At 41.9% G+C, this 25695-nt stretch overlaps 1 protein-coding gene across 4 annotated transcripts in view; it reads left to right on the top strand.

Moving 5' to 3' along the window:
* The window catches only part of HOMER1 (homer scaffold protein 1), a 169081-nt gene that overhangs the window by 95254 nt on the left and 48132 nt on the right, over positions 1-25695 (top strand). For all 4 annotated transcript variants that reach the window (XR_012904870.1, XR_012904871.1, XR_012904872.1 and 1 more), the window contains exon 6: positions 16726-16882. Coding sequence is in view for 1 of the 4 variants with exons in the window: in XM_006119144.4 (XP_006119206.1) it covers positions 16726-16882 (157 nt within the window). In the remaining 3 variants the exon portion in view is untranslated. The remainder of the gene's footprint in view (positions 1-16725; positions 16883-25695) is intronic.

Here is a 25695-nt window from a genome sequence, read left to right as displayed (position 1 = left end):
TATCAGTTTTATTGTTGGGAGGGGCAGTTTATAGGCATTATTAGCATGCTTGTTTTGTTCAGGATAATTGTTTTTTTGTGTCAGTGTAATAAGCAGAAATCCCTTGGAAGGGATGATATCTTTCCTAAAATGTTGATGTAGGTTTGGGTTTAGGAGCAGATATGCATCTGGAAATAAGCATGGAGATGGACTTTTTTTATATGGTATTACTTTTCTATCTCATCCTCCCTGGTCATCTTGAGAGAAGATTTAGCTTGGGAGGAAATTACAGTTAAGTACAACAGCTCCAGCGTGCTGGAACAATTTATATAGGGGGAACAGGGTACTGAGAGCCCTTGAAACAAACTGTAAATCCTGTATGTGATAGAAACCATTTTGAGTGTGGTAGCACCGCTAGTTCCAGGACCTATGAACAGCTCCATTATTTGGACATAAATTTTGAGATTTTGAGAAGCTTTCAAGAGCTTAATGTTATAGATGCCCGTAAACCTTGACCGCAGAAAATGTGTGTATCTGAGTGCTCTCAAAACCCCCAGAAATGCCAGTGGCAATGTGTAATATTACCAAATAAGATTTCACACTCCCTCTTGTTCTGATCCTATAACTGAAAAATCTTTAACAAATCCAGAGATGAAAAGGCAGCTCTATTTCTGTTTACTAAGGATATGTCTAGACAGAAATGTTTTCCGGTATCCTGGAATAGCATTTTCCACATCTTATAACAGCATGCCTGTTATTTTGAAATACAGTCAAAATAATGGGCTTGCTCTTCCGATGTCCCAGTAAACTTCGTTCCATGAGGATTAAGGGACTTGTCAGAATAGCACTCTGTTTCAAACCTTCGCACTGTGTAAACAGCGCCAAATTTCTAATAAGCTATTTTGAAATACACTCAAAATAAGCTACGCAATTTGTGTAGCTCAAACTTTGTAGCTTATTTCGACCAATGGGTGCAGTGTGGAGGCACCCTACGACTGTAATTGAGGTTGCCAAATAATACTATTGAGATGTGGAGTATTGGGAATTGTATTGGGACCACCAAACTAATTTTATAGTGGTCACCACATAGATATAAGATGCCAGCTACTTTTAGTTAGTAGCAATGGTGGTTGGATTTAAACTGGTAATGTAGAGGTAAAAGGGTATTCAGCTTCTTATCCATCATCAAAGCCACTGTCAATAACACCTAGAGGCTTTGGGGTTTTTTTTAACATATGTCCAAATGAGAAAAGCCAGCACACTTCACACGAATGAAGATGACAAAAATAAAATGTCCAGGATACTATTGGCGTCTTTCCAAAACTATCTAGCATCAGACCATACATTTTGATGAACTTTGACACTAGAGTTGTTAGCATTACAAATCTTGTGCAATAGAAGGAAGAAGCAAGATGGTCACCTGATGAATAATGGTGCTCCATCATCCCATTATGACACACTCAATTTTTTAAAATTATTATTCAGAAGATTGTGTTCTGCAAGCTGTTATTATAGAGGATGTGAGTGAGGTGTAAAAATTGGAAAGAATCTTGTGAAATTGAAATCCAGTGGAAACAGCATGATTTGATTAAGCCAGTGTGGCTCAGTCAAAGGAAGCTAACCCTAAAATTCTGCTAATGCTCAAAATAAACTACCTAACTGCTTTCTTTGTCAAAGAAAATATTCCCATAACAGAAATGAGATCTTATTCTCCTTATCCATAGTTAAAAAGGGTGAGTAAGTTAGCATAAACATTAATCTGTTTGATCAGTCCAAAGAGCTGTTTCAGGGGTCCATCATTCAGCCTCAAGTTTCGTATTTTAAAAATAAAATGAGATTGACTATCTGTTCTGTAGAATTGTCAAGTCCTACTTTCCAAGGGCTTGTACATTAACTACTTTCTTCACATGTTGGACCAAGTCCTTAGTTAGCTCATGTTGGGTGCAGTTGGAGGCAGGGGAGAAAGAGGACTGTAAATGTCCTGAACTCTATTACTTAGTTTATCAGGAAAAGGATCTTATCATTTCACCTTCTCCAAAATTTACAAGCTATTCAAAAAGTACAACTGGTTATTTGCCCTACAGTCCGTTTCCCATGACTGACTTCAAGGGATAAATAACATAAACTGGCAAAAGTTTTAATGGTTTTTTTAAAAAAAACTATTATTCAATAGACTGTTGAAAGTACTCTTCCTCTTCAACAATTTCATTCCATAGTTTACAGATAAAGATGCCTAGGCCTCTGCCAAGTTCATTCATTCTGAAAATCTGAGAGTTCAGGGCCTGCAGCTTCATTTGGCTAGAGATTTCTAGTGAAACTATCAAAGCCCAATGAATGAAGATCCAGGATTGGTTATGTACAGTGTCTGTTACCCTGTGTATTTCATATGGCATACAATATTGTTGTAAATAGGTTTTAAAAAGTAGTATCCAACTGTGTATGGAAGACAAAGGAAGGGGACAAACCATGAACCTCCCCATTACCACTCCTACCCCTTCTTCCCCCACCCCACAGCACACATGCTTGGTTCTCAAAGCATGTCACTGAGGCTACGTCTACACTGCAAGGTTTTTGCACAAGAATGGCCATTTTTGCGCAAAAACCAGCGGAGCATCCACACCTCAAATGCGCTTTTGTGCAAGAAAATCAGCAGAACAGAGGGCTTTTTGCGGTAGCGTTATTCCTCTTCTGAAGAGGAATAACTCCTTTTTGCACAAGAGGTTTTGAGTGAAAAGGCAAGTGTGGACACTCCGGAGGGGTTTATGTGCAAGAAACCCCCATGGGGAAAAAGCACAGGTGCTCTGATGGCCATTCTGTGAATGGCCATCAGAGCTTTCTTGCGCAAGAATGTCCATGCAGTGTGGACATTTTCTTGCGCAAAAGCACATTGCAAAAGCGATGCGCTTTGAGGTGTAGACACATTTTTGCGGAAGAAGTTTTTGCACAAAAGGCTTCTTCTACAAAAACCCTGCAGTGTAGACAAAGCCTGAGAGGAATGCAAGAAAGCCCCTGCTGATCAGATAGTCTCCATATTCATAGGCCACAATCTGTTCTCTACCAAGGAAGTTTGTATCTGTGAGCGTGAAAGTGCAAGTTTGACCTCTAAGAGCCTTTTTCCTAGACTCCTTTTTCCTAGATTTGGCTTCAGTATAATGAATTTGATAGTTGTAAAATCCTAGTTTAAAATCCTGATGTAAAATGGCCCAACTGCCAGTATCTGAACACACAGGGGTATTGAGAGTCCCTATTGAGTTATGTTGGCTGTGTGAGGTTTGAACACTGTGAGTCAGGTGACTGCTAATACTGTGTTTCTTACACTAGCAAGTCAATGTGAAGGGAGGTGAATCTAAACAGTTCAGTTTAGTAGAAAGAATGGGGTTGGGCTGTCTATTTAAGCTACTGAGTTTAAGTAATTGCATAGTTACCAGGGGAAATATAACTAGGCTTAATTAAATTTATTGTGCTCTCATATAGCTTTTGCTTCCTTAGTGGAATAAAATTGGTACCATGTGAAATGACAGTAGATCTTGTGCACTAATTATGCAGTTAATGTGTGTCACTGTACTTATTTGGATAAATAAAATGACAATCCTAAAATAAGCATAAGTGTGCAGCAGCTACTATTTGATATTACTATTATGATAGTCTAGAATCCAGAAAATACAGGAGATGGGGATTGTCATCCAAACCAGTCAAAATAATTATTCTTAATCCTTCTCCATCTACCTAATCAAACCTATATATGGCCACTGTACTTTTTGTATTAAAATTAATGGACCTGCTGACTGTGCAGAGCTTAAGCTAGTCTCCACATTTTTAGTGCCAAAGGTAAAGGGATGGGTGCTGACACAGGGAAATGTGTGACACTGTAGGGATATCATGGGGATCTCTCAAAAGGTTGAGATACACATTTAAAATTTAGTCTTTCTTATAACTGAACCAAATCAGCCACTACTACTAGTTGTCAATGTGTTGTCATTAAGCTAAATGCTAGGCTGTGACAGGTCAATTGTAAAGAATGTGTCCTGCCACCTGATACCTAGGGTTGTGTTTAAATACAGCTCAGAAATTGTAGATGCAAAGGGACAAATTCATTTCTCAGCTCCACCAGTGTAAACATGGGAATCTTGACTGGCTTTGATGGAGTTATTTTAGATTACAGTGGTGGAATTGAGAGCAGATTTTATCCCTTTGTCTCTCATGGCTGGATTTAAGAGGAAAAAAAGAAACAGTTCTGCTCTGTGACTCCATTGAAGTCAGTGGAGTTTCTCAATCTATATAGGTGTGATGGAGAGTATAATTTGCCCCAGCACTTACAAATTAGAACAATATTAGCACAAGAAATGAGGGGAGGCCAGGCTAGGGAACTTTGTATACACTTTGGATAATATTTTCAGAAGTGCCAAATTTATTAGGTTCCTAAGGCTTTTAAAAATTACTTTAGTCTCAGCGACTTTTGAGTTTAGAAAATGGGACTTCAGTCACTTTAGAAGTTCTTGAAATTATATTCTTCATGAATATTCTTTCCAACAAAGTATTTTGTACGACAGCAACTGATAGGAATTCCAAGTCCAGGTGGCTCAAGCAGCTTAAAGAATTAATCTTTTTGCAACCATCAAAGTAATAGTTGTGGTAAAAGTGAAAGACAAGTATGTGCCCGCTCTAGTAGCATTGAGGATCGATTCTAGTGATAGCTGTGGATAGAGGATCAGAATGTTTTTTGCTTTTTCAGAGTATGTGGTAATACTTTATATTTAAGAGACTTTAGTGTTAGTACAGTAGTGAAAAATGTTTAGAAAATATATAGTCCTTTGGGAGAGCAAGCTTAGCAAGAACTTATAACACAAAGTTATTAATGTTAGCTAGACTTTCAGCAGAGTCACACAACGGTCAGCTAGGGACAGCATCCTTTGTATCAAATTAAATTGCAAATTTAAAAATATAGCACCTCTTTGACATAATTGAGCTTACTGGACAGGATATGAGCTCCCCAAATTGTACTGTGATACCGCAAATTAAATACAAGGTGTTTACTCTTTTCACTAAACAATATACAAAAACACAAAGAACTATACTGTTTACAGAACTACTTCAGTGAAAAAAACAGAGCTATACTGGAAAAGCTAATGTATGGAAGAGGATGGGAAACTCTAACAATGGCATTGTTTTGTTGGGAAGGAGGGATCTGTCTCCCTTCTTTGTTTGGATGAGAGGTCTTGTCCCAAAGCTGTAGATCTCAAATTCCTCAGCACAATCCCTATGCCTCTGCACTCTCACAGAATTCTGGATCCTGTGACAGCACAATTCTAGAGCTATGATCAAGTGCTGTGTCATACACTGTCTGCTGGCTCTGAAGCTTTCCCTGACTGATGTGTATTTTATTGTGCAGTGGGTCAAAGTGCACAAGACAGTTTTCCCTAGGACATCCCTTTTTTGCTCTGGAATGCCATACGTAGTTGAGGAGGATCCTGCGATGGACAGTAGCCATCTATCTGGAGACACAGAAGCATGTTCCCTGTGCAACTCCAGTAGTGGGGCTTCCCTATGGAAAGGTATTTGCATTGTATTAATACCTTCTACAATGCAAATAATCCAGTAATAGATTAGAGCCTCATTGTGTTGGGTACTATACACACACAATAAAAATATGGTCCCTGCCCCAACAAACTTACAATCTAAATACTAGAAATAATAAATAGATATAACAATGCAACAGGTAGTTTTCCCCCTTTCTAGGTACTCTGGTTACATGGCTGGCTTTCCAAAGTTGGAGATCCTAGATCAAATTAAATGCTAAACATAAATGAAAGTAGTAAACTTGTATAACAAAAGCCCTTTAAAGAGAAGCCTGAAATGCCCACCCTTGTATGCTTGCCAAAAAGACTGTTTGATCTCCCCCACTGAATGGGGAGGAGATGGTAAAACTCTGCCGGGCCCTGCACTTATAGCAAATAATGCATCCTGAACACCAGACAAGGGAAACCACAAAAAATAATAGATTCATGCCTTCTCTTCCATTCCACTTGATTCAAGAAATATGTCACAGAGTGAGCCCAAAGGGCTCAAATTACCTGGTGGGTCCAAGAGCTTGTCTGCTTTTGGTTCTTGTTCTCAATACTCTACTTGGCCAGGAAACATGCTCTGAATTATCCAGTTGCCCCAGATATTCCCCTTCAGAGGGAATCTGTTTCTACCCTGTTTCAGCATCTCTTCATGTGTTGTCTGGAATCCTGAGTCACAAGCTTTGCCCCATTTATTGTCCATTGCACAAACATTTGTTAGAATCTAGAAAATGTCCATGTAGTAACTTACTTTTTGAAATGAGACCAAATTTCTATATTTGCCAAGAACACAAGAATGGCCATAGTGGATCAGAGCAAAGGTTCATCTAGCCCAGTAAACTGTCTTCTGACAATTGTCAATGTCATGTCTCCCAGAGGGAATGAACAGAACAAGTATCCACTCCCTGTGGCCCATTCTCAGTTTCTGGCAAACAGACTAGGAACGCTATCTCCGCCTATCCTAGCTAGTACCATTTTAAGGACCTATTATCCATGAACTTTTCTGGTGTTTTTTTTTTTTGGTTTGTTTTTTTTAATTCTGTTATAGCCTGGCCCTCATAATATCCTCTGGCAAAAGAGTACTACAGGTTCTGTGTGCATTGTGTGAAGAAATACTTTTTGCTTTGCTTTGCTTTAAACATGCTGCCTGTTAATTTCTTGTGACCTCTAGCTTTTGTGTTATGAGGAGTAAATATCCTTTCCTTATTTACTTTCTCCTGACCAGTCATGATTTTATAGACCTCTATCTTATTCCCCTTTAGTTGTCTCTTTCAAGTTGAAATAGGACTGGTCCCAGTACAGATCTTTGGGGGACATCCTATTTATCTCTCTCCATTTTGAAAGACATTGTGTCTGACATTATTCTTTACTATGATTTCAAAAATTTGCCCGGTACTGAAGTCAGACTTACTGGCCTGTAATTGCTGGGATCACCTCTGGAGCGCTTTTTAAAAATTGGTGTCACATGAGCTATCTTGCAGCCAGTTGGTACAGAAACTGATTTAAATGATAGGTTACAAACTACAGTTGTTAATTCTGGAATTTCACATTTGGGTACCTTCAGAACACTTGAGTGAATACCATGAATGGTGGGTGAAGGTACAGCTGGGGAAGGCAAGCCCTCAGTCCTGCCCCCAATCCTGCTCCTTCTGCCTGGGCCCTGCCTGACTCTCAGGAACCAAGCCACCTCCCTTCCAGCACCACAGGGAAGGTGAGCAGTGCATTGCCCCAGCCTCCCTGCCCCTGGATTATAGGGAAGGGAGGAGGACGTGTGTCCCCAGCTTCCCTGACCCCAGAGTACAGGAAGGGTGAGCACAGCGGGGCAGCAAAACTCTGCCCGCAGTAGGCCTATAATAGGTGTTCTGAGGGTAGAGTGTGGGCATGGCATTGCTGGTGGTTTGGGAAGGCAGTACCTTCCCCCACCTAGCAAACCCAGCTGCTCATGGTGAATGCCATCTGATCCTGATGCTTTCTTACTGTTTAATTTGTCAATTTATTCCAAGACCTTCTCTAATGACACTTTAATCTGGGCCAGTTCTTCAAATTTATCACCTAAAAAGAATGTCTGAGGTTGGGAATTACATCCTCAGCCATGAAGATTGATGCAAAGAATTCATCTGGTTTTTCCACAAGGGCCTTATCATTTTTGAGTGCTGCTTTAGAATCTCAGTCATCCAGTGGTCTCACTGGATGTTTAACAGTCTTCCTGTTCTGATATACTTTTAGAAAATTGAGAACCATTTAAATTTTAAAAAATTAAAAGATAAGAAAAGAACCTCAGATAAAGTCATGCCCAATTACTTTAGTCCATTTAGCTGCCATTGCTGTTTTTCTTTTAAGCGGTACTCTTTAAGTGGCACACTGTCCTTAACCTGCGTGTAATGAAAACATTCTTAAAACACTTTCATTGTCTTTTTTCTTTGTTCAAGCCAGAATTCAACCTGGGTAGAAATCTGGGGCCTAATTGACAATTGTATTTCTCCATTTCACACTGGCATAGTTCCTTTGTCTTAATATAAATATTCCTTAGTCCCGAGAGCAGAACAAATTGTTTAAAGTTAACATTCCCTTCTCCTTTGCCCTTTTCCCCCCATCCCACCACAAACTGTCTTCCTTTACTAAAGATTCTATTGAATGCTCTAAGGATAAGGATCCTTTTGAAAATTAATTAGTCTTTCATTGATCTTGTTTAAAGTGGTAAATGTGAAGCAAGTGTTCAGTACTTGTTTCTTAGTTGTATCTTTAAAGAGACAATATTTTGTTTAAAATTTCAATTCATTAATAACTTCAATTAACATCCAGTGCAATCTCATTTGTGTTATAGTGTCTAGTTAAATGCAGCAATAGACAGGAAGGAAGTAACCAGTAGCCAACGAGATATGTATGTAACCAAAGCTTATCTATTTAAAAAAGAAAAAAAAAGTATTAAAACCATCATTCCTTTCTCCCACTGTAGTCCATTGCTTTATATTATTTGATTTAGAGTATAAACTTATTGGGGCAGTAAAATACATAATGAATCTATTCATTGACACAAGTGTGGTTCTATTAAAAAATATTAAAATCATAGTTGCTGTGTATCTGAACTACTGTACTTCAACCATTTTGAAGCAAGCTTGCTATTATCTTAGTTTATACCATGAATTGCCAAACTTACTGAATCTGTGAGCCACATATAACCATCTTCAGAAGTTCTTAGAGTTAGGGAGCACCTCCCAGGGCTTGGGGCTTCAGCCCCATGGGAGGTGCCTGCTGGAATTTGTGTTTTCAGCGCTATGGGAGGGTGGTCTTTGGGCTTCAGACCCATGGGAGGCACCTGGCAGGGATTGGGGCTTCGTCCGTTCAAGGAGAGAGAGAGCTTCAGTCCCACAGAAGTTATCTGTCCAGGTTCGGGGCTTCAGCCCCGCTTCTTCTGAAGCCCCAAATCCTGGCAGACATGCCCTGTGGACTGAAGCCACAAGAAATCAGAGATGATGTGGGCAGATCATGTGCCCTCCCAATGTTTTTGCCAGGGTTTGCTGGTGCCATATGGTCACATGATGCTCCTGGGCCCCCCCTCCCTGCAGCTGCTGGAGCTGGCAAGCTGGGACCTGCAGCCATGGTGAGAAGCATCAGCAAATTGCTGGGCGCTGCAGGGAGAACCAGAATGGTGGGGAGCAGTCTCTAGTGACTTGAAATTAGGGATGTGAATGGTTAACGGGTGGGGGCTGGAGTAACTCCTCATGCACCATGAGCAGGGGGCTGCTCCAGTCCTGCAGGGCTTGCCATGGGCAGGAGGCACTCCATCCTGGCTGGAGAAGCCCCTATCATTGTCAGGCCCAGCCCAAGTGCACCCCAGGTAGGGCACTCGAGCCCAGCCTGAGTAGCCTCTGTTGTCATTGGGCCTCGCCCAGGCACGCTGCAGGCAGGGGCGCTCCAGTCTGGCGGGAGCAGCCACTGTCTGCGGCATAGGGGCTGTTCCAACCCGCTCAGTCTTTAATCAGTTAATGTGTTGAACATTACATTTAACCAGTTAACCAATTAAACAGGATTTTACATCCCTACTTGAAATATAGAAAAAAATCTGTTACTTAGACCTTTTTTTTGTATTATCACACTTTGAAGGTATCTATTGGAATATCCTTCACTCTAAATGCAATTTTTAAAATTTATTTTTTGTCAAAATGACTAAATATGGTGAATTGAGCATTCCAGATAAATGTTCCTTAAGTGACCTACTTTGCAGGGGGGAAAAATCATGCATTTATAGTCTCTGGCACTGTATTCGGGTCACAGATGGACAGATAGCAAAGCTATTCCTTAGTGATTTGCTTAAATTATAATACTAATACCCAACAAGAATGAGGACATGCTCAATGTTAATTGTTCATGTTCCCTAAAAGAAGCTCATTGGAATATACTTTGATCTTAAACAAGAAAATCAAGGTTATTTCAAACAGTGTAAGTAAACAGTTGTTTTTACGTGCTTTGTACTTACAGTTAAATTATGAGAGGCAAGGTGGATATAGTAATATATATTTATTGGACCAATTTCTGTTTGCAATCGAGGCAAGCTTTTGAGCTTACACAGAATATATATAAATTAAAAATTCCGAGCTGGCCAATACCAGGTGAGTCAGGCTTGCGGGACTCGTACTAAGAAGCTGTTTAATTGCAGCGTAGATGCTTGAAATTGGGCTGACGCCTGAATCCTGGGATCCTCCCACCTCTTGGAATATTATGGGATGGTTTCTGAAAGACAGCAACCATCAGTGTAAGCAGTGCAGTGTGCACGGTGATGCTCTGTCAGCCTAACTACATCCACTTAAACCTTATAGCTCTCTCAGAGGTGGAGTTAAGTCAGCGTAGTGAGCAAGTTAAATTGTTAGGAGCGAAATTTTAGTGTTGACACTTACAGAGGAAGCTTGACATGTGCCTTACATCAACCTAGCTGTGTAGTATAGAAGATCACTGAGAGTTAGGTTGGTCTAGCTACATCTTTTGGATTTTTCACATCCTTGAGATACAGCTATAGCAATATACATTCCAGATATAAACCATCCCTGAGTACATTTCCCAGGCTTGGTCTACACTAGGAACTTACATCCATATAGCTCATGTCTTGGGGCATGAAAAATCCACACCCTGAGAGATGTAGCTAATGCTGGCCTAACCCCTGGAGTAGATAATATAGGTCAACAGAGGAATTTTTCTATTGACTAAGCTGGTGCCTCTCAGGGATGTGGATTACTTACACCCGTGGGTTAGTCTCTCCTGTTGACATAAGTACAAACTCTACATTGAAGCTTTACAGCGGTGCAGCAGTAGTGTTCCAGGTGTGGACAGATCCTTTGAGTGTCACAACTAAGCACGGATGGAACAGGATGTTTAGCAAAAGTAATTAATGCCTTTCAAAGGACCATTGAAGATTAAGTGGCCTTCTCCAGTCATAAGGGGGAAAAGAGGGGAAAAAAGAGGCTTGGGTGGGGATTTAGTGGGCTATACAGGTAGTCCCCGGGTTACGTACAAGATAGGGACTGTAGGTTTGTTCTTAAGTTGAATTTGTATGTAAGTCGGAAGTGGTACATATTGTAGGGGAAACTCTAGCCAAACATTTCTCCAGAGCTCAGTTTTATTCTCCCACACCTCACTTCCCTCAGTCCTTTATTCTAAAGCTGAGGTGTCTGCTGAGAAAAGCCGCTCCGCGTCTCCCTGGTCTGCTGGGGGGGGGGGGGAAGGGCGCTAGCTTCACGTCTCCCTGGTCTGCTGGGGGGAAGCAGCTAGTGCGGGGTTGCCTCACCCCGTTTGTAAGTAGGGATCCGATGTAAGTCGGATCCATGTAACCCGGGGACTGCCTGTACGTTGTTTGTAATAAACCATAAATCCAGTGTGTCTAGTCTGTGATTTTTAGTGTCAAGCAAAGTTGTGAAACAAGATTTCAACAGAGCTCTTCAGGTCTGGGAAATGTACTCAGAATGTCACAGCTAAATACAAGGTGAAACAGACCGTTTAGTATAAGTAGCTAGCATATTTCAAGGGACCACTGACAGTGAAGTGGTCAGTTAACACCTCTCCAGTCGTAAGGGGGAAAAGAGGACACGAAAAGGTCAGGAAGTGGGTTATACCAGTTTGTTGCAATATGACAAATCAAGTGTCTCTAATCCGTGCATAATGTTTAGGCCCACTAGCAAGCTCACAGCAGCACAACTGTACTGATCAGCTGTATCATTGTGAGGTCTTTCATATACAAGAGAGAACTCTCCTGTTGACACAATATTACCACCTCAATGAGTGGCAGTAGCTGTGCTGGTCGGAGAAGCTTTCATAAAAAGGTCCAAAGGTCCATCTGGCCCAGTATCCTGTCTTCTGGCAGTGGCCAATGCCAGGCGCTGACATAGTGTTGTATAATCTACCACTTATGTTAATGAAATGTATGTTGCTCAGGGGAAGGTGTGTTTGTAGACATAACATTAGTGTCTAGCAAAGTTATGAATTTAAGATTTCAGGCTCATCTTTTGAAGGTGTCATGCTGGTTTCCTCTGAGGATGAGGGCTGAGAGGTCGGATAGAGAGATTACTCTGTGAAAAATCCTTAAATTCATAAGCTTTGCTAGGCACTAAACTTAAGGTTTGTCTGTTTTGGTTGGATATGTTCCTGGAGGTTTCATAGCGTGACATAATCTTTAATTAAAGATTAATCTTTAATTCCTGGAGACTCCAGAACAATCCTGGAAGGTTTAACAACCCTAATTAAAATCCTCTCACCAACAGGAGTTGGTCCTCTGGGAGATATTACCTCACCCACCTTGTCTCACTAATATCCTGGAACCAATATGGCCACAACACTATAGCAATCAAATTATTGCAAATTAGAGAAGCTGGAGATTGAAGATGTATTACTCTGAATCCCTCCCCTTGAGAAATGCAAGAATCAGTCCCCCAAATAGCAGGTGTGTCTGATATTAAACTGAAACTACACTTCAGCTACAGTAGAAGGCCAGGAACATGTCCTATAGATTTCTAATAGATGTTCAAACTTTTTTTCTTCCTGCTGTGTTTTGATCATAGAGGCAAGTAATAGCATAAATATGACTTTATGCACAGTGCATAAGCATTTTATTAAACTACTGTGGAAGCATCCCTATTTATACTGTGGATGTGTACATTTGTAATGGTCTGTTTTTTTTTCTTTATCCAGAGGCCATCCTGCTGTAGCACTAGGGTTGCCACCCATTTAGGTTTTATCTGGACAGTCCAGTTTTTGGCTTCTGTATCCAGGTGCCATTTATGGTTGCAGGTGCCTGGTTTTTAACTGGAAAGTCTAATTACCCTTGGGTGGTGGGAGACACTAATGCCATTAACCTGGTCCAGCCTGTTCTCAGCCAGAGCCAACTCCTACCTCCTTGTCAGGCTGCAGCAATTCCCATTCCAGCCCTGGAGCAGAAGGAGCCCACCTGGGGGAAAGGAGATGGGGAAGGGAAGTTGAGACAATCCAACAAGCAGTGCAGGAGGGGAGGAGGGAAGCAGGTGATGAAGGCACAATGTTAGGGGAAGAAGGGTGTAGCCTGGGGAAGAGGGGGAGAAAGAGGTGGGGTCTCAGTGGAAGACGCAGAGCAGGGTTGGAGTCTGGGTGAAGAGGAGTTGGGTGGGAGTCCAGTTACCAGCAGTTAGAAAGGTTATAACCCTAAGTAGCACTACTGTAGTTCGGGTTGAAAAGTTTCTTCCATTATCAGACATTCACTGTTTTCTGAAATCTACCTGTTAGGCTGAAAGTCTCCTGCTTTATCATCGCTATCAACTGGGGTTCTGTAGTGCAGCTCCTCCCTGATCCAAAAATTCCAACCCATGGGCTGGAAAGGGGCTGGAACAACTCTGCATTCCCTATACAGTTACAGCTAACTCTTGGTTCTGTGATGGTTCCCTATCATCCTACTAGAAAGAACACGCAGAGTGTGCAAGGAATGTATATTTCCTGAGGTGCTAATGTCACACTATTAGTCTACATATGTGGGCCAATTTAGTTAAACTGGTGTAAATGCCATTGTGGACATCTTATTCTTAACAGATTTAAACTAATCCAAAATATACCTGCTTTACCCAAAATAAGTATCCAAATAGTTTTTTTCTCTGGAGTAAATCAATTTAAAATACCTTTAGTTAAACTGATGCAATATCGGGGCATATCTTCAGCCCCCTGTATAAATTATTACTTCATTTACTTCAAACCAGAAGCTTGACTTCAGTGAAACTATGGCAGTTTGCCCCAGGTGAGGTTCTGCCTACTTGTTTGTAGACAAGCCTTATATTTCATGGGAAATCTGGAATTTTGGTTTTCTCCAGGTATGTTCTCAGTTCAGTAAGCAGGTAGTCAATGCTAAGTAGGTATGATTTTGCGTTCTTTTCATAGCTAGGAAAGCTCAGGCTGAATGGCTTGGAATCTTGTTTGACATTTTTACTCTTTTGTGGATGCTATTCTGTATTTTCTGCCCTGTTATTTGAGAACATTGTTGTTCTATAACTGAGCAGTTCTGGGGATTTTTGCGCAAAATGTAACTGTTTGTTAAGGAAAAGAATAAAGTAATTTGATACTCGTTACTTTAATCAGGTCCTGATTCTACTAGGTATCTATATTCAAATATGTTCAACTTTTGTAATGTCTTAAAGTAAAATAAATCTGAAATAATAACTATATTGTCATAGTTTTGCTAGTGGGTATGAAATTTTATTGGGGAAAGTACTGATACTGTGAAGTTATTCTGCACCATCAAAAATCAAACTAGACGAATTAAGGAAGAATATGGCCTGTTATTTTATGTAATCACAAAAAATACTACAGAAGGCACAATAAAATCCTTTACAGAAATACCAGTAGGTGTTGTGAACAGTGTATTATGAAAGTCTGCTTTAAAATAATGTTCAAGACCACTGTATAAATTGACTGCCTGAGAATATGCTTGGGAAATCATATTGGTGTAGTTCTATTGAAAATTCCCATTCTAAATACATGAAAAGTTCTACAGCCAATGTCTAAGTTTTAGATATGCATAGCAGGGGCAGTAATAGAATTGTTGTGGAATCTAATGTCCTGGAAAATTAATGCTTTAGGAATATTTAATGCCAACATTCTAGTGTTCAAGCAATATTAAAACAGATCCAGGCTATGTCCTTGGCATAGTGGGGAGGGGATAATACAAATGCACAGGTGCAATGCAGTCAGTAAAGCTCACACTTCAACCATTATTTATAGTAGCTGGAATTTTTCTTCTGAATTAGTAATCCATAAGTTTACCTAGTATTAAGATGGCTATATAAAAGTTAAACAAATATATCTCCTTTTCCATGCTGCATTAAGTTAAAATATAAAATAATCAACAGTCTTTGATTAGCATGTACATTTATTTGGGAAAAAGCATTTGTGTACTATAATATATTAGCATATAATTGTGTACATATTTTTATAAGGGGGAAGGGACCTCAAATGTAACTTACACATGTGAGCAACTGTACTCATGTAATTAGGCCTGTTAAGTTCAGTGTGATTGCTTGTATGCATGAAGTTATTTAGCTGAACAAGTTTTGTCAGGATCAGAACACAAGGGAGGAAATAATATGATGTTTTTATTAAGTAATGCCTATTAAAATGAATGAGCTGGCTTCCTTAAGTATGTTCTTAATAGATTTTGCTCATCTGTCAGGCTGCCACCACTGTTAAGTAAATCTGATAATCACCCATAGAAGCAAAGAATGAGAATTTTTTTCAATAATTACTTCTCTTGCCTTTGCTGAAAGAAATGAGTCACAACCTTCCCTTATAATCTTCATTCTTCTGAAAGTAGGATTTTCATTGTTTTAAAATTTAGTCATTTTACTCTGTTTGGGGGAAGGGGTTGACATTCTCAATTGTAAACTTATCGGTTAAATAGCTCCTGAAATGCATGCTAGAGGATTTTTTTCTACCTTCTGTTAGGAAGGAAAATGTTTAACTTATTTAAAACAACAACAACAACGTACTATTCACTTTTTGTAGGGGGAGCCTTTAAACAATTCGTAACATACGGGTTTAAAGCTGAGTATCACATGGGATATACGGAATTGCTCACAAACACCCCTCAGCTGCTCATTTAAAATGGCATAAATATATTTTAAAAATATGTCAGCCAGTTTGTATGTAAGGTTTGAAGCAGCGTAGGCTGCATATGTGCATAGGATAAGAAAAGGAAACTCCGATGGTTAATATAGTGATACTGAATGAGTTTCTGTGTATATAAGCAATATTCAAACCCAATGTAAGCCTGCAGGCAAACCCATATTTCTTCAGGGCCAGAGAGCACTTGAATGTTGTTTTTAAATGTTGTTTATGCCCCTGTGAAAACAAAGCATAGAAAAATGCATAATAATAGTACAGAGCAAGGTAAATGCTTTTCAATCTATGCTTTTTTATTTATTTGTATAGTGACAACATTCTACAAGGCTGTGTGTTTATGCTACTGTATGTACCTGCTTGTGTATGTTAATACACTCAACTATAGGTACCTACTGGTGTTTTCCTTTCTTTGTGTGTATTGTATATGACTATAGGGCTTGTGTATATCCGATTGATTGATTGCTCCTGGAAGTTGAAGCTCTCTGTTTATCCAAAGAGCAGCTATAGGATAGGTAGGGATTGTTTTCCTATAGTGCTCTGCCTATATAACTGAACTCCAACCTGCATGAATTTACTCTGTGAGGGCAAATCTACATTGCTACTGTGCCACAGTAGCAGCAGCAGCTGGGCGCTCCAGAGTCTTTTGAATCACTGGGCCCTGGAGTAGTTGTCCCCTTTGCCCCTCCCCCATCAGTGGGTTTGGGGGGACATGATGATTCCTTGGAAGGTAACTAACTGTGAGACATGGAAACAATTCAAGGTGGTTATTGGCATTCATGGAGATGCTGCAGGTGGTGGGTGTTAGTTCTGGGCCCCAGAAACAAGCCCTAGATCAACTAGATCAGCATGTGTACCTTTCTCATTTGAGCTTTCAATGGAGATAGTTTTTTTTTTTTTTTTTTTTTTTTTTTTAAATTAGCCCTTTGGTTTTTCTTTATTTCGAATAATTTCTGAAAGACAGCACTTCAGCAATGAAGAGCCAAAAATTAAAAAAAAACAAAACAAAACAAAACCTTGATGCTATGATGATCTGCATTATGATGATCTTATTTTATGTTTATAGTTCGACAATCAGCAAACATTGGGAAGCAGAACTGGCCACACTTAAGGGTAACAATGCCAAGCTCACAGCAGCTCTGCTGGAGTCCACTGCCAATGTAAAACAATGGAAACAACAGCTTGCTGCATATCAGGAGGAAGCAGAACGTCTACATAAGCGGGTGAGTGTAGCTACCATTCTTGAAATCCATAAGTCTGAAGAACTAGTGAATATATGTGATTATTTTGAAGTAAATCAAACATATAATATGGTGATCTCTCACCTTAAATTGTGCACTGAACTTTTTCCTAGGAATTTACTCAAAACCCCAGGGTGATATTAAGTATTCTATAACATGAAGGGTTGTAAATTGTCATAAGAAATGTGTACATTTTTATATCACTTATAGTGTTGTAATGGGGTGTGGCACCTTTCACAGGCAAGTAACACATGATCCCAAATCACCTTCACATATCTTTGTGCATGCAGGTACCCTTCGTTCAATGTGGAAAAGGATCAGGTTGCCTCCTAAATGCTCAGCATCCGCAGTGAGGAGGTGGAGACTAGGCAGACCGGAGAAAAGAGTAGTCAGTCCAGAAGCAGATTTTGTGTGTATTTGGAGGCGAGAGAGGAAGTACATGTTGCAGTCACTTAATCTCTAGGAGGAAGTTCTTGAACAAGGGAGTCTCCACTAGTGAGATTAAGGAAATGTGATGCCAAACAGCCTGTGTTGGGGTTCTTTGTGAGTAGCTGCAGAGGCCCAGTGGATACTTGGAGGTGGTTGTTGCAAGGGCATGTGGATTGCAACTGCTTTAAATACTAAGGAGAGGGGATCACCACATGGGAGTGTAAAGGATTTTTTATTCAACTAAAACTGGGAAGGGAGGGGAATCTCATTCATACATTCAATCACACTTACAGTCCCAGGCAGGATGATAAGGCGAGCAGGAGGCAGTTCATATTCTTTAATCTTCCCAAGTTGACTCCTAAGCTGGTCCGCTGGCCAGGCGATCCGAGCAGAGGGCGTTCTGGGAGGCTTCACTTGATAGTCCACCACCACTGTGTCTCTCTCCCTCTCTGTCCCTCTCTCCTTCAAGGATCAGCCACATGCAGCCTCTGAGTCTAGGCCTCTTGGGGCCGTGTGCACACCCTGCTGGGGGCCGTGTGCATTGTTGTTTACTCCTGCTGTTTACCTCAGACATTCTTCTGCACTCAGGGAAGGGATAGGGGGTTAACAGACAACACTCCAACAGTTTAAGGAACCAAATAACATTAACAGGTGAGAAAGAACAACCACCATTTTAACTGTCCCCTTACTTCTCCTTTGCCTCCAACAGTGGTGACCAGGCAGACATTGGAAGGGTGGAGAATCCTGGTGAGGTGTGATCCTTAAGGATATTTTCTTCTCAAAGTCTCCTTTTGAGAGTTTTGCTGTGGGAAGGGATGATTATCTGGGCCCTGATTGCATCCTTAGAGGCGACGAGCTTGATTTTTCCATTAGGGATATAAAAGTGTAGCCATTTAAGCTGGCTTCACCACAGGCTCTGCAGTATAACTTTAATGCAGCAGATCCCTAAGCTGGTTTCCATCACATACAAGGTCCTGGCTGCCCACTCCACTTCTGGGTAGGGTTGTCAACATGTAGCCAACTACGTGATTAACTGATAAAGGTGGGCTTGTCATTTAATCTTGTCATCTACGTGCACTTTTCCCACCCCGTCGTCCTCCCCCGTGCTGGTGCCTCTGACAGAGTGTGAGGGGGGCAGGCAGGAGCTAGTACACACAGGAAGCCAGCTTTCAAGCCAGCTCTCCACGTGCATCAGCTCTCATGGAGCCACCTGTTGCCCGCTCTTCCCCCACATTGCTGCCTTTCTATCAGAGGCAACAGTCGGGGGGGGGGGGGGAGTGAGCAGGTGTGAGATGATGTGGGGGGAGCCATCTTTTAAGCCAGTTTTCTGTGTGTTGGCTCCACAGAGCGGCCTGCCTCCACGTAGGCAGTTGTGAGGCATGGGAGGTTTCCATGGAGCAGCCTGTTTGAGGCAGGCCCAGGCTCCCCTCTGACAGAGGCTGCTCATGGGATGCTGGTGCAGTTTCTGTATGAGGGGAACTCAGGCCCCCCATGGACAAGGGCTTCTGCCATTCCATGCTGCTGCCTCTGTATCAGAGGCAACAGTGCAGAGTGACAGGCAGGGCCAGTCTGCACAGGGAGCAGGTTTTTAAACTGGCTCCCCTCACGGACGAGCTCCCACCTGCCACTTTGCACAGTTGCCTCTGATACAGCAAGGGCTCCCTAGGGGTGGGGCTAGGAGTGAACTGGCTGCCAGCCCCACCCCAGGAACTGTTGAATACTTGTGTAACCACTAAAATTGCTTGCGGTTACACAATTATTCTGTTCCGTTATATCTAACATCCCTGGCTTTATACTGCAGAGCCCTCAGTGTGTGTAACCACTAGACTTTTTAGTGGTTACACAGTTACATTTTTAAATGATTTTTTACATCTCTGTTTTCCAAGGAGATGGGGTAATCTGTCACAGGAGGTGTTGGGGAGCTGATGGCAAAGCTGATCCAGGAGGAAATTCACCAGTGGCTTTCTCCACCTGCTTTAAGTATACTTTGTGTCAGCTCCACTATTTCCAGCAATAGCTCTTCCCTGACACTCTCTCCTGTGCTATATCTGCTCTACATTGCTGCTAGGTCCCTAAGGTATCCTAATCTGTCTGGTTTAAGTTAAATGTCAGTTTTCTCCCCTCCCTTGTGCAACTTTTACATGTACCTGGAGAGGCAGCTAAAAATCGGAAAGTTACAGCGCGTCTCCTGACAACCTCTTGTCTCCACTGCACCTGAGCAAACTTGGGTTCATTGGAGAATCAGGCCCTTCATGTCTCACTAAAGACTCAATTCTGCATATTCTTACATTACTATGCATTAGTAATATATGCTCAATACTAAATTTCCTCCTACATAAACAGTGCAGAAGGAATTTGGCAGACTGGAAAATCTGGCCTGATATAGGGAGAGATGACAATGCATGACAGAGGAATGAAGTTCATAGAAAATTGAAGTAATGAAATTATCTGTTCTTGTAATATATGCACTGTGCTATTTCTTCTTTTTCAGGTGATAATTTATATTTTAATATAATTTATTCTTTATTGTTATTATGTTGGAATAGAAGTTTCACTCTGACCACTTTGGAATGTGTTTCTGCACTTCTGAAATCATATTAATGAATTAATTAAAAAGACAAGGCAGCATCAGTACTTGCAGAAAGGAGCTGTGTTTTGTATAATGGCTTCTTTACTATTTTATTAAATGTTACCTCAGAAAACATTATAAAGGTGGCCTCCGTTTAAAAAAAAAATTCACGCATTTCTTCCATGAATGCCACTTCCTTCTCCTTCTGGGAGACACACCCATAGTCTCCTATAGACAACCACCTAACCTCAAGATGATTCTTACCAACAACCACAGGACATACCACACTAATACCAACCCTGGTACCTTCCCTTGCAACAAACCCCGTTGTCAGCTTTGTCCACATATTCATTCTGCTGATACCATTATTGGACCTAACCAAGTGAGTTATAAGATCAAGAACACACATTCCTGCGCATCCAGAAATATAATTTGCTATCATGTGCCGAAAGTGTCCGTCTGCTATATACATTGGACAAACATCTCAGACACTTCGCCAAAGGATTAATGCCCACAAAACAGATATCAGACAAGATCACAAAGAAGAACCAGTTTCTTGCCATTTTAACCAGAAAGGACACTCTCTCAATGACTTAACCACCTGCATTCTGCTACAAAGACCTTTTACATCTGCACTTGAAAGGGAATCCTCTGAACTGTCATTCATGTTAAAATTCGACACTCTCCAAGAAGGAATGAACAAACACTCAAACTATCTTACCCATTACCAAGATAGCTTCCCCAATTATCACCTCTAATACCATTAACTCACAAACATCCCACTCTCCCCACCTCTAATATCATCAATTCACAGACACTTACCTTCCTTCCTCCCCCGCATCTCCCTCCTGTTCTGAAATGTGATTTGTCCTTTTCATATGTGTTCATTTTTTAAATTGTATCCTTTGGTATATATGGTTGTGACTATTTTCTTCCACTATTTGATCTGAGGAAGTGGGTCTGGCCCACGAAAGCTCATCATCTAATAAACCATCTTGTTAGTCTTTAAAGTGCTACATTGTCTTGCATTTTACTACCTTCTGAGTATGCTGAAAAAAAAGCACAAATGGAAAAGATAGGTGTTTTGGATGGCAGATCTTTCTGCGATGGTGTTTCATACTGGCATATGAATGCCAATTAATATCTGCTCCATGGAATAATGTATGTTGAGTCTGCTTGTGTATTTATACAGGTTTCCTTTTTTAATGCCTTTTAGAGAAACAGCTAGTTCTTCTTTGAGTGATGTCCCTGGCGGTGCTCCACTATTGGTGTTAGGTTGTCTCAGTGCCTACGTTTTTCTTAGCAGTAGCCAGTTGGGCTGCACATTCCCGGTAGGCACCTCGAGGCATTCACGCCCTTGTGCTTGGGGCATGTGGCCCGTCCCCCTCTGTTCCTTCATTACCACCCTTAGTCACAGATGGAGCTCAGCTTCTCTCCTTAGTGTTGCCTAGTCAGAACAGAAATATTGTTGTAGCTAGTTAGTTCTTTTTAATATTTTTTTTTCACTCAGTTTTACTGTCCATTCATATGTGTGGTTTTTTGTTTTTGTTTTTTTTTAAAGCAGGGATAAGGGTCAAAGCCGCAATCCTCCCCTTAGACTGTTCTCTCTTAGTTCTTTCTCCCCAATTACTCTGTTTAGATACATTATCCTGTGTTTAAAAAAAAGAAAGAAAGAAAAAGAACAAAAGGAAGAAGGATGCTTCAGGAGACCACACTACTCTGTCACCATATTGGGTTCCCCCAGCTTTAAGAAGCGCGACACTTGTCGCAATCCAATGCCATCTCTGATGGTCATGTATTGCGTATCTGCTGCCTTGGAGTATTGCACATCCCTCAGCGACGCATCACACCATTGTAGCCTCACCACCAGAGTGTGGAGGGACAGGGGGTTGTGCCTTTGAATGCTCCTCTTTAACAAGGCATTGCTGCCCTCGGAGTCCTGAAACTCCTCAGTATAGTCAGAGTCTTTAAGGATCAGAAACGACATGCTAGCTCCCCAGTGGCAAAATCAGCTTCCAAAAAGGTTTCTCCCAGCTTGGTCCCTTCCAGCCATAACATCAGCTCAAACCAGCACAGGGGACAAACTGGGAACTTCTAGCACCGGGCACATCCATTCTGCTTCTGGCATGGAGTTCAAACCCCATCATTTGCACTTGTCAGCACTGTCTTGATCGAACTTGGTGTCAGCTAAGATATGGGAACCAGACAAGGCCTGCTCCAACCGCACCACAGGCACCACCTGAAACATCAGCATCGCCCAAGGTGCAGTGAAAATCTAACAAAATTGTGCACAAGGCACCGAGTCCTGAACCGTCCTCCTTGCCACTGGTACCAATGCAGCATCCAATGGCACCACACTCCATTGCACCAGCCAACGATTCAGCGACATGCGGCCTTTCCACACCAGGAAACCTGATCACAGCACTTCGGTTGCTGCAATACTGACTCATTTTCATGGTACCACTTCTAGGCAATTGTCACCATCGCCGCCTCCTTCACGGGCTTCTGTTGGCTCACCAGGATCACCAGTGCTCTCAGCGTGCAGTGACTTTGAGGATGACCAGAAGAGTGTTTTCTCTTTGCAACACTACTCTACTCAATCTCATTCCGCCCATTACAGACACAGACCATGCTACTCTCAACAACCCTTGGATTTGTAAACTGGCCATATCCACCAGTGCAATGGCCTCCATGGCACCCCTGGACCTCTTTAAGGTACTGTTACATCGCCTCATCCACTCCTATCAAAAGATCCCTCCATCCTCTCAAGCCCCTAGTCCTCCAGTTACTGAGAATTTGGAGGCAGAAGAGGGCCAAACTATGGACAAGGATGAACATCATCCTCTGGACACATAACCCATGGACTAATCATCCTCCTCTCCAGATGAGGCAGTGATTCCTTCCAATCCATCTCCTGCCAATGATTTAAAGCATTTCCAGGAACTCTTCAAGCGCATGGCCACAAGCCAAGAGGTGCCTCTTCAGGAGGTTCAGGAGAAGCAGCATCAGCTATTGACAATTCTGCGACCAACACTTCACACCAAAAGAGCACTTCCCATCGATGAAGCATAATGGAGGCCTCTGAGGAGATCTGGCAAACCCCAGTTTCCGCCCTCCCCACCAACAAGAGGGCTGATAGGAAGTACTTTATCCTGGCTAAGGGTATGTCTGTCTTATTCTCATGCCCGCAGCCAAATTCACTAGTGGTAGATGCTGCCCTACCGTAGGTGAAAATTGCCATAGATCAAAGCCGCGGCCCAGGATAAGGAACACAAGTGACTGGACCTTTACAGCTGGAAAATGTACTCCTTGGCCAAACTGCAATTAAGTATTGTTAAGCATTGCCAACTACTCTGCCTTGTTGGCTAACCATGATTTTGATAACTATTCCAAATGAGCAGAATTAATGGAGCATCTCCTGAACCACAAGCGCCCCATCCTGAAATCCGTAATCCAGGGGTGCATATCATTGCCCGCATTGTACTCCAGTCGGCATTGGATGTTGCCAGCACTACCACTCAAGCTACATCAATTGTTATGTGCAGGGCTTGCTGGTTCCAGACCTCCACCATCCCAAAAGAGCTACAGGGCAAGGTGGAGGATCTGCCCTTTGTCAATATTTGCAGAAAATAACTTGTCAATGTCCTACACTCCAGCAAGGATTCCTGCAAAACTTTGCATGTTAGGCATGTACATCCCACCTTGCTGACGCAGGTGACACTCACCATACCAATGGCAAAGAGAGGTCCCCTATACTCACCAGCAGCAGAGGGGATTCTACTATGGTCGCTCTAGATTAAGGGCACAGAGAAACTGGCCTTCTCATAACTGTTCATCAGTCTCACACTCCTCGAAACAGCAATTTTGAGAATTAGGTCAAGGGTCTGCCTGACCTCTCTCTGATACTAATGCCCCAAATCAATGTGAACCTCTTCTACCACCATTTTACCAACAATGGGCCTTGATTACAACAGATCAATGGGTGCTTGAGATCATCTGATCAGGGTACATTACCCCTCTTACGTCCCTCCCCCAACCTCCCTACCTTCCCTGTCCCTCTTCACAAAAAACTCCTAAGACAAGAAGTTATTTAAGAACAGGATAGATAGACATCTGTCAGGGATGGTATAGACGGAGCTTGATCCTGCCTTGAGGGCGAGGGGCTGGACTCGATGACCTCTCGAGGTCCCTTCCAGTCCTATTATTCTATGATTCTATGAAGTCTGTCACCTACTACACACAGGCGTTAAAGAGTGTTCCCCACCCATACAAGGGCAAGGGTTTTTATTCCAACTATTTCCTCACAGAGAAAAGAATGGGAGTTTGGAGACCTATCCTAGATCTCTCCAAGCTGAACAAGTTTTTGTGTGAAGAAAACTTAAAAATGATCACCCTCACATCAATCATCCTGGCACTGGACAAGAGAGACTGGTTTGCAGTCCTCTACCTCCAAGACTCCCACTTACATGTGACCATCCATCCATCCCACAGACGCTTACTTCAGTTCACAATAGCCTCAGAACATTTCTGGTACAGGGTCCTCCCATTTGGCCTCTCCTATGCTCCCAGGGTCATCTTAAAGACTCTCAGGGTCATCCTGGCTTATCTCCACCAAAAAGGGGTTATCTTCCTGTATTTGGAAGCCATCCCACACAGAGATAGTCAACATGGTGTTAGCCACCAAAAGACTTTGAGACATTGGGACTTCTCATAAACTTGCAAAAGCCTACACTCAAACCAACTCAGATCCTTGAGTTTATAGGTGCTTGGCTGGATTCGATAACAGCTTGGGCCTATTGGCCACACCAACGCTTTCAGGCCATACAGGACCTCATCACTATAGCTCTAGTGAGCCCTACCGCATCAGTACTCACCTGTCTGCAAGTCATGGGATGTATGGCGGCAATGACGTATGTTATTCAGCATTCTCATCTGTACTTCTGCTGTCTGCAACATTGGCTTTCTTTGGTCTAAATCCCTTCTGAGCATCATGTTCATCTGCAAATATCTGGAAGAAGATAAGGTGATCGGTAACAGCCAGCAGGGATTTGTAAAGAGCAAATCATGTCAAACCAATCTAATGGCTTTCTTTGATGGGATAACAAGTCTTGGGACAAGGGAGAAGCGGTGGACATGATATCCCTACACTTTACTAAGGCATTTGATACAGTCTCACATCAATAAAATAGGCAAATACAACTTTGATGGGCCTACTATAAGGTGAGTGCATAACTGGCTGAATAAACATTCTCCGAGAGTAGTTAAATGGTTCACAGTCCTGCTGGAAGGGCATAACAAGTGGGGTTCACAGGTGTCTGTTTTGGGACTGGTTCTATTCAATATCTTCATCAACGATTAAGATGAAGCTGCCCTGCACTGTATTATAAAAGACAGAGTTGTCCTACAGCCACACCCTCCTTCCTACCTAAGGACTGCATCTCAACAAACCTATTATGCTTCTAACTTTCTACCTAAAACCTCATGCCTTGAGCTGGAGGACCATCCTATATACCCTCGATATTCAGAGGGCCCTTTTCTTTCACATCGAGAGCACTTGGACCTTCCACAAATCGCAACTTCTTTTTATTTCCTTCACAGAACATTCAAAGGGCATGCCCATGTCTGCCTAGTGCATTACAAAACTGATATCTTTCTCCATTAGCCAGTACTACTCCCTGCAGCCCTTTCAGCTCTACCCAGAGCACATTTTGCCCGAGTTGTCTCCACATCTTTAGCATTTCTCTGGGGTGTACCTCTGCAGGACACTTCTTATGCAGCTATCTGGTCATCAGAACAC

The sequence above is a fragment of the Pelodiscus sinensis genome, chromosome 6 (genome assembly GCF_049634645.1).
Source record: "Pelodiscus sinensis isolate JC-2024 chromosome 6, ASM4963464v1, whole genome shotgun sequence".
NCBI classification, from domain to species: Eukaryota; Metazoa; Chordata; order Testudines; family Trionychidae; genus Pelodiscus; species Pelodiscus sinensis.
Note: the sequence above shows the minus strand (reverse complement) of the source record. Positions and strands in the feature narration are given on the sequence as shown.